The sequence below is a fragment of the Ursus americanus genome, chromosome 2, assembly GCF_024610735.1.
Source record: "Ursus americanus isolate L20-20 chromosome 2, mUrsAme1.1.p, whole genome shotgun sequence".
In the NCBI taxonomy this organism is placed as follows: domain Eukaryota; kingdom Metazoa; phylum Chordata; class Mammalia; order Carnivora; family Ursidae; genus Ursus; species Ursus americanus.
Window position 1 is genome coordinate 44,969,987 of NC_142128.1, and position 8,934 is coordinate 44,978,920.

The 8,934-nt window shown below is 56.1% G+C and overlaps 1 protein-coding gene across 1 annotated transcript; it reads right to left on the reverse strand.

The window, feature by feature from the left end:
* Positions 1-3,387: 3,387 nt before the first annotated feature.
* Positions 3,388-6,079, reverse strand: SLAMF9 (SLAM family member 9). Its single transcript, XM_045784623.2, has 4 exons — positions 5,910-6,079; positions 5,159-5,500; positions 4,134-4,406; positions 3,388-3,751 (listed from the first exon to the last, which is right to left on the reverse strand). The coding sequence occupies exons 1-4, from the start codon at positions 5,953-5,955 to the stop codon at positions 3,552-3,554; spliced, it is 861 nt and encodes a 286-aa protein (XP_045640579.1). The 5' UTR covers positions 5,956-6,079; the 3' UTR covers positions 3,388-3,551.
* Positions 6,080-8,934: the final 2,855 nt, after the last annotated feature.

Below are 8,934 nucleotides of genomic sequence, written 5' to 3' on the forward strand. Positions count from 1 at the left end.
TCCCAGGTCCTGCCCCGGCGCCGCCCACAGGTTCCGAGGGGACCGTGCGCCCGGGCCGAGGCTGCCAAGTCGCTCCCGCGGCAGCTCCCGGCGCCAGCGACCCAGCGGAACAGGCCGAGGGGGCCGTCCCCCTCGGGACGAGAGGCCTCCCGACGGGAGCATGGGAAGATTGCCTCCTGAACTCTGCAGGGTGTCAGACCCTGGACCACTGGCGTTGTAGCTCTTAGGTCCCCTGGGCGGAGACCCTGGGAAGCAGGCATGGCTCTGCTTGACTCATGAGAAACCGCGGACTTGCCCCATACTCCCCATCTCGGACAGGGCAGAGCTGAACGCACACCCAACCTGGACTTCATGAAACCCGCCTCGTAGAGACTTCAGGCCAAAAGATATCTGGCACATCTGCCCCTCAGACCTTTCTCCTTGCTGAGCCATGGGCCCCCTTAGGGGGTATAGGGTCGTCATGCTTTCCCCAGCAGGCTTAAGCAGCCACACGTGCCCAGGTCCTTCCCTCTCATTGCTCTCACCCCAGTCTGAACTCCTGTGACTCCCACGGAGCCTTCCAGCCATCCCATTCATGGACTCATGACCTCAGCTTCTGCCAGGAGAGACCCTGCAGGATGCATCGAACCACTCACACCAGGATGCCAGCCATGTCCTCCTTCCAGGTGGTCCCCAGCCCCATTGGCCCACATCCTGGGCCAGGAAGCTCACCATCCCCCCAGTAATCCATTCCATCCCCAGAGACAGACTGCTGGAAAGTTCTTCCAGGTGTAAACATCTGGGTCCTGAGTTGAAAATGTGGCAGGAAAGTAGGGGGGAGGAGGGGAGGCAGGAGCAGTGGTGTGGCCTCTCCCACAATCCCTCCAGCAAAGTCTCCCAAAGTGGAAGCTTCCTGCATTACTTTACAAGGTAACAGACTTACCTGGCAGTGATGAGACCGTTTGGAGCAATGGTTAGTGGACACAGCGTGAGAGCCGGGAGAAGGCCTAGAACGGATGGCTCTCCAGAGCCTTCTTCACCCCATGGCTCCTCACCAGCCAGCAGGGAAGCTCTCCCCCTGCCCCCCACCCCGCCGTGGGATCTGCGCCCCTCTGATCCAAAGGTTCATGTCTGCTGTTTCCAGTGTTTTCTTGATGAAGGGCTAACTTCATTTGGTTGTTAAAATAACTTTCTGTAAGCTTGGGATTTAAAGTAACTTTCTGTTTTTCAAAGTTTACCATACGGTCATCCCTCCCCGCCCCCGAACGCTTATATTTTGTGAATTGTATTGTTATTGTCATTTTGCTCTGATTCCGAAGTATCTTGTGGGCTTTTTGCAAGAACAGGAACCTAGCCTGAAACTTGTTCCCTCACTGTGCCAGAAGCGAAAGTTGATAAAAATAGTTCCTGAGGCTCAAAATTAAGATTTTCTTCTGGGTCATCCTCAATCTCTTGATTGTTACTCTCTGTATTCAACAGACTAGGATTTTATGTAACCCAAGAATCAGCCAGCCCACAGACTTTCAACTTGCTGACAAGAAGATCAGACAATGTGGTCAGTTCCAGGGACACTGTTGACCCCTGGGAGCACTGGCCTTATCACCTGGGGTGGTCTCTCACAGACTGTCCCCTCTCCGTGGGCGACCCTGTCTTCTGTCCCCATGAGGCTGTAGGTCTAGAAGGGTGTGGCGCTTGTCTTGTTCATGCTTGAATTCCCCCCCAGCCCTGAGTGGTCAGAGGGGCCCGGCCTCCTCTCCGGACCCACTTCTTACCTCCCACTTTGTCCCCCCTCCGGGTGTGGCCTCGCAGTCCCTAGAAGTCACTGTGTTCTCCCACCAACCAGTGTCTTCCCATTCATCTTCTGTCAGGCAAGAATGTCCCTTCCCTGGACTTCCTGCTAATCTGGGGTCAGAACTGTGTTCACCTTTTCTCTCTGGGACACGGTCCCGCTCCTCCCACCTCACCCTCACCTTCACCCAAGGCCCTTGTCACTCCTCCCCTTGTCACACCTCGCTGTAATTAAGTCTTCACACTGCAGGAAAACTTCCTGAAGGGCAGGCAGTGACTTTCCTGCCTCTCCAGTGCTAGACCAGTGCCTGACTCTTCATGGATCCCTAAATAGGACCCTTCCCCTGCACCACCCCATCCCACTCCCACCCCCGTTTGCTTCCACCTATTTCAAAGGACAGGCAAACTGCAAAGTGCGAAGTGCTGGCCTGGCTTCCTGCAGAGGGAGAGGCCTGGTCTCCCTGAGCTTCAAGTCCACCTTCCGAGGGTCTCTGCCTTCCTCTGCCAGGTTCCGCCTGATGGCTTGGGACCTCAGCCCTTCTCTGTTTGGAGATGGTAGGAGAAAGACTTGGCCACCTCCAGGGAGAGCCCTGGGCCAACTGCACGGGGACGTCCATCTCCTCACTCACTGTCCGTGGGCCTGACCCTGAGATACAGGAAGAACCAGTGGCCCCATGTGTCTTCCCAGTCAGCCTGCCTGTCCTTCAGAGCGCTCCTTGGAGAGAGGGACTGAGCCTGAATGGGTGTTTGCTGAACAGTGTTCCAGGCGAGTGGCAGAGAAGAGCCCAGAGCTCCTGCGACCCACCCCCCACCCAGGGCTCCCCCTGTATCCTACACCACCTCCTCCAGTCCACCCAGTACCTATGCGTCCTGTCGCCTGGGTGGCCTCCCCTCATGCTTCCCCACCTGCCCCGCATGAGTAACACCGACAAGAATGGATGCCGGGAGGATGACGAAGACAGGGCTCAGCCCGCCTGGGTGAGGGCTTCCGGCTGCTCGCGGGGGTCAGCGTCAGGGCCGTGGCCAGGGATGGGCATGTATGGAGGGGGTGGGCGTACCCCCAGGACAAGAGTCCAGAGAGAAGGTCTGAGACATGGAATCTGGAGGACAGGACAGTAGGACCAACCACAACAGCGGTCACGGGTCCAGACTTGAGCCTCCCCAGAGGCTGGAGCGGCCAGCGTCAGACAGACGGGAAGATCACTGAAGGTCCTCGACTCAGCCCCGGGGAGGCCGGCCCAGCACGCCTCACAGGTGCCCGTGCGGACCGGCCTCCGCACTGAGCCAGGCTGCCCGGAGCGGCCGGAAGCCGTGTCTGAGAGCAGAGGGATCTCAGCGGGAACAGTACCACTCCTCCGTGGCCGCTCCGTGCTCGGAACTCTCCGGCTTTGGAATCACAGGCCCAGTTAGGGTCAAAGGAATCGCTCACTTTCTTACTGGAAGTGTACATGTTCTGTGTGCTGGTGGGACTGGGATGGGTGTTGAATGATAAACATGGTTGTGAAGGGGGTTTAGGCTCACTCTCCTTAGCACAGGGGCGGGGGGGGAGGACGCCTAGAACGAAGGAAAGTCGGGGAAGCAGGTTTTGCCAGAGTCACCCAGCGAAGGACCAAACGCAGCTCCCCCAGAGTGGTGGTCACCTAACTGACTTTATTGCCGGAGAATCATCCCCCCCACCCCGGGGGGAGGGTGGCCCTTTCAACACCCACCCCTCTGCCCCCTGGGGGGGGGCTCTCCGGGGGCTGGGGAGAAACAGTGTTCAGGACAGGGGTCTCCGGGGGCGCTCAGGCCAGGCTGGGGTGGGGCTTCTCCTTTTTCAGTCTGAGTCTGTTTCTCTTGAACTTCCTCCTCCTTGGTGTTCGGCATGGTTTCTGGGCTCGGAGGAGCCAGAGCCCCGCAGCCAGAATCACGAAGAGCAAGAGGAGTAGCAGCCCCTTGGCCAAGAGGCAGAAGTAAGTCGACTGCTCTGAAGGATAGCCAGAATCTGGGGCGGAAGAAGGCAAGGAGAGAGGGACTCGCTGGAGGGAGGGGGAGGTCCAGATTCGGAGGCAGACACCCAGCCCAGATCTCACAGAGGGGTCTCAAGTTCACAGTCCCTTGATATTCCTTTGCAAGTGTCTCCGGAAATAATTGTTCTAATCACAGAAGCTCAGGAGCTGAGATGCGGGAAGTGATCTCAAGGTGAACGAGAGACCCGAGAACCTCTGGAAGTTGGGAGCACCAGCCCCCTCCCCAGTCCAGGGGACAAGGCCCCATGGGGAAGTGTGCGGGTCTGGGTTCCAGGTACTCTCCGGGGAAGAACGGAGGGAGGGGTTGGTGGCCGAGAGGCCTGCCCTAGCTCAGGGCTGTCCCCAGGGGCCCGGTACCTGCACAGAAGGACCCGGCGGGGATGGGGCGGGAAGCAGTGCTGCTGACGGGGTTGCTGGCCCTGCAGGTGTAGGAGAGGGCATTGTCGCCCGGCCGCCAGGACGTGATGAGGGCAGAGCTCTCATGGACCGTGTCCATGCCATCCTCCCAGGATATCCAGCTGTAGGTCACGTCCAGCCCTGCCTTCTCCACAGAGCAGGTCAGAGATATATTACAGTGACCTTCCTGGGTGATCTCAAAGCACACGGTGACGTGAGGCTCCGACAGCCGTCCTGGATGAAGGAGGGACACGAAGACCCTCTAAGTAATCAGGGGTCGGGTCTGTTCTCTTCAGCTCCTCAATCCTGGGGTGACAGGTGTGCCTCTCTTCACATACACAGAAGCTAACGTAACCCAGCCACCATAAAATCTGGCTCCAGGGTCCCTGAGAGCTGCCTTTGGCGTTTTCTACTTGCCCCCAACGTGTCCTTGCTTTCTCTCTCTCACCTGTGCACCCCACCTTCCTCCAGACCCCATTCTGCCTCCTCGATCCCAGAAAATATTATCACACCCCCTGGGGGCATTTGTAGTTTAATCGGCGTGTCTGCAGGAGTCAAGGTAGAGTGTCAGTCAGTGCCACAGGCACTGAGAAATTTGGTTCCGGTGGAGAGGGGGTACCGATTAGCAGTCCTCACACGGCACAGGAGGATAAAATGCTCGGGAATAGAGGTGGCATCCATCCCTAGGATACAGAATCTCAGTGGGAGAGAAGAGCCCCTGGAGGTCTGCACATGGAGCTCTGGACCCCTCGCACTGCCTTGGGAAGGTCCAGGGGAAGAGCCCGCGTGCCCAGGGCCTCACTGGTCCGGGTCACTCCGCCTGTGGCCACAGCTCCGACACCGGGCTTGGGCGTGCTGGAGACAGCCTGCCTCCTGGTCCCCGCCCCTGAAACCATAACTCTGAGTCCTGAGACCACGGCTCCTTTGCACACAAAGCTCAGGAGAACCAGAAGCAAGCAGCGTTCAAGTTCCCAGCCTACACTCACGGTAAACACGGAGATTGTAACGCTGCATGGTGGAGATCTGCGCCGTCCTCAGGTTGACCTGAGCCTGGTACGGCCCCGAGTCCTCCCAGCTCAGATTGCTGATGTGAAGGGAGTAGCCGGGGTCCAGGAAGCTCACTCGGCCCTCGTATCGAGGGTTGGTCAACATGATGGTAGCCGGCTGTCCCTCTTTCCCTGGAACCACAGTGGCAAGCCTTACGTAAGAGGACCAGATGATGTTCTCAACCTCTTCATCGGCTGGTATGTCCAAGGGGAGGTTGATGGACTCCTGAAGGACTGCGACTACTTCCTCTGTAGCCACATCATCTCCAGAATACCCTTTGGCTGCATAAAAAGGAAGAAAAGATGGAAAGAGCCCAGCTGGTGACTCTGGGCTGCTGAGCCGGGCAGTGGTCTCCACCATGCAGCTCCGGTGGCCCCGTGCTCAATCCCGACCCTCTCTGGCTCTAGCTTTCCGCTGCACCTGACTTGAGCACCTACCAGGGCTTGGCTTCTGTCTGGGCCGCAACCCTCCAGATTTTACCTTTGCCTTTTGCTGCAGTGGGCTGGTCCCCCTTCTACAGTCCAGGCTTCCTCACCTCTTGGTCCTTCACCGAAGCCACACTCTATATTCGTCCTTACATCAGGAAAGCCCAAGCATCCAGCTCCCAGCCTTGCTAGCCCGAACCGCAGCGGAACAGGAGAGCAGAGGGAAGGAGACTATCCCACCCCAGGACTGCGGTCCCTCTCTCACCTGCCCGGAGCACCAAGAGTGGAAGCAGCCACAGAAGGGCCCCCATGTCAGCAGCCCTGTGCCCCAGGAAGTTGGCCGGCTCGGCCCCCAAGCCAATGGAGAAGACAAGCTGTCAGGAGGCTGCTAGAGACAGAGTGACTGATTGGCAGTCTCAAGGAAGGGAAATACTTCTCAGCCCCCAGCAGCCTCCAACTTCCTCCATCCCCACTAAGCCCCTCCCTCTCCATCTTGGGAAGTTCTCTCTCTGAGCCTGATTGCCCAGCTGGTTCAACAGCTGACTCACGCTTCCTGTCCAACAAACACCACTCAGATCGCACTTCCTACGAGAAACTTACCTAGACACCCTTCCCCTTGTATTCCCAGACACCCCCTGTCCCCGTCCCCACCGGCCTGGAGCTCTTGGCCCTCAGCATACCCTGGCTGAGCTCTCGCTTGGCAGTTCCTATATTTCTGTGGTCCTTTGACCTTATAAGCATTTTTGTCTCCCCAGACAGATTCCATCTTTTGGGACATCTCTGTATGTCTCATGCTAGACACATGGAGCACCCAACTGATATTTCTGGAATGGATGAATAAATGAAGTAATCCTATTTTAAGCTTGCTACGTTCCCACTTGCGAGACTATTCAGAGGAAGAAAAATTTTAACCCCCTTAAAAAAAAAAGCACACTTTTTTGGGCCTGAGAGCCCATCTAGGTTGTGAATATTATGGGAAGACTAACTTGTTCTGTGAGACTATGACAGGGACCAAAACGAGAGGAGCTACAGTGAGAGCGCCCAGGACGCTGTGCTGGCCTCGGGAGGTAGTCTCCATGGCTGGTGTTCACGCTAACACGGGACAGTCTTAGATCGGGGGGTTTCTACGGCATCTCTGGCATCGGATGGGTACTCAGGAGAACCTTTACGTTTTTTCGAATACTCAATCCTGCAGGTCTGTGGTCAGGAAGCAAAAGTGATGCCCTCCAGACCGAGGACAGGATGGAGGCAGATCCATCAGCCCCGTCCTGTGCCAGGACCTCATGCCTTCAGGGCATCGGCTTCCGCATTCGTCAGATCCGGAGCAGCTTCCATGGCCCAGGCACCGTCCCCTAAACTCTGAGGGATTAGCAGTGACCACGAGATTTAGATCATGACTTCGAGGAGATCAGGCGCAGAGATCTGACCGTGGACAGCCAACTGCGGCTTTGAGGAGTTTCACCCAAGGACTCACCTGGAGGCCAAGAACAAAGGGATTTAACCAATTTGAAGTCAGGAGGTGAGAGGAAGCCTTCCAGGAGAAATGACCTCAAGGGTACTAGGATCTGCTAAGTGAAGAAGAGAATGAGGTGGGCAGTGCTGAAAATTCAGTTTGGGATCATCAAACCTCGGAGATTGTGGTTTTTTGAAAATGTAGATGAAAACTTCCTTATGTAGTCTTCCTATTTAAAAAAAAATCAAACCAAAAAAAGAGAAAAAAGAAAAGGAAAGGAAATAAGGTCACGTGCACAATATCAGAGTTTAAAGGGTGAGTCTATCAGTTGGGATCTCTGAGAAGCAGGTGCCAGGGTTGGGTGTGAAGGAGGTTTCCTGTGGGTGGAAGGGAATGCTCTGTAAAAGATAAAAGGGAAGGAAGCAGAGTCAGGCAGGGGAGTCCCCCCCAACCCCCCATCCCCTCTCCCCCGCCATGAAAAGCAGATCATTTCAGTCTCCACTAAGGCAAGTTGCCAAGCTGGTAGGGGCTCTGGGGCAAAGATCCCGCCCCCTCGCTGTGCTGTCCTGGCTGGGTCTGCCCAGAAGGAAGGGGGAAGTGGTCCTGGGGGCTGTCTGTCCACTGCACCCCTGCAGCTGAAGACAAGCTCTATCTGGAAAGGAGACCCTGGGGCACCCCATGGCTGCTCCACAGGGATCCACAGAAAGGAGCTGTGTTCGGATTGATTACACCTGTCTCCATCAACAAGATCAAACAGTGCATCGTGCTTACTGAGTAGAGGGAGATAGTTTACACACACACACACACACACACACACACACACACACACACACACACCCTCTCAGTCCAATGTGGAGAAAGGACTTCTCAGAAGATGCTTTTCAAGTGCTCTGAAAATCTGATTTTCATTCTGGCTCATGGATTGTGATCCAAACTCAATGCCATCTCTGTCTCTCACCGCCCCTTCACTTTTTTTTTTTAAGATTTTAATTTTTTTTAAAGATTGCTTTTTTATTTGAGAGACAGAGAGAGAGAGTGAGAGCACAAGAGGGGAGGGGCAGAGGGAGGGGAAGACGACTCCCCACTGAGCGCGGAGCCTGACCCAACTTGATCTCGGGATCCTGAGATCATGACCTGCACAGAAGTCAGAAGCTTCACCAACTGAGCCATCAGGCGCCCCCACCCCTTCGCTTTTATTTGGTAAGGTGGTCTTCCATTGCCCCAAATGAGAACTCTGATCTTGGTTTCTGTCTCAGTTCAGAAATGAGAACTTCCCGTCCCGTGTATATACGAGATTCTAAACTTCAATTCAATTCAATCTCCCCTTCCCCCTGCTTGGGTCCGTCTCAGGTTGGAAGCCTACACAGGGGAATGGGGACCATTCTCTCTCTTCACTCCCAGGTTACCCCGATACCTCTGCTGCCCTGAACTCCCTTCCCCCAACTCATGCCCCACCCCCCAGGAGGGTGGGCACGAAGGAGAGGTGATGAAATGGTTCTCACCTGGCTGAGTGGCTTTAGTGTCTGTGGGTCTGACAGATGGTCCCAGTGGTCTCTTCTTTAGAGGAGCAGTTTTGTGGGTTCTTAAGAGTTTCCCCGGGTTCCTTCTCTCCCACCCTTGACCCAGGGCGGATGCATCTCTACTCTGGGTGGTCCTTTGAAGGTCCTCCCACAGCCCCTGGACATCTGGCCAACATTTTGTCGCCTCCTCTCACCCCTCCACTGTCCCCATGGTGTGGCACCAGACCCAGCAGGCAGGTTGGGTCTCACGGCTGGCCCTTGGTGGCCCGCCATAGTCCTTGCCTGACACCAAGATCTACAGCCTGCCTGGGAGGACT

Coding starts and splice junctions, on each gene's coding strand:
- SLAMF9 (XM_045784623.2), bottom strand. CDS start 5,955: ATGGGGGCCCTTCTGTGGCTGCTTCCACTCTTGGTGCTCCGGGCAG. Junction 5,501..5,909: donor ACTCTTGGTGCTCCGGGCAG/GTGAGAGAGGGA, acceptor CTTTTTATGCAG/CCAAAGGGTATTCTGGAGAT. Junction 4,407..5,158: donor TTACAATCTCCGTGTTTACC/GTGAGTGTAGGC, acceptor TCCTTCATCCAG/GACGGCTGTCGGAGCCTCAC.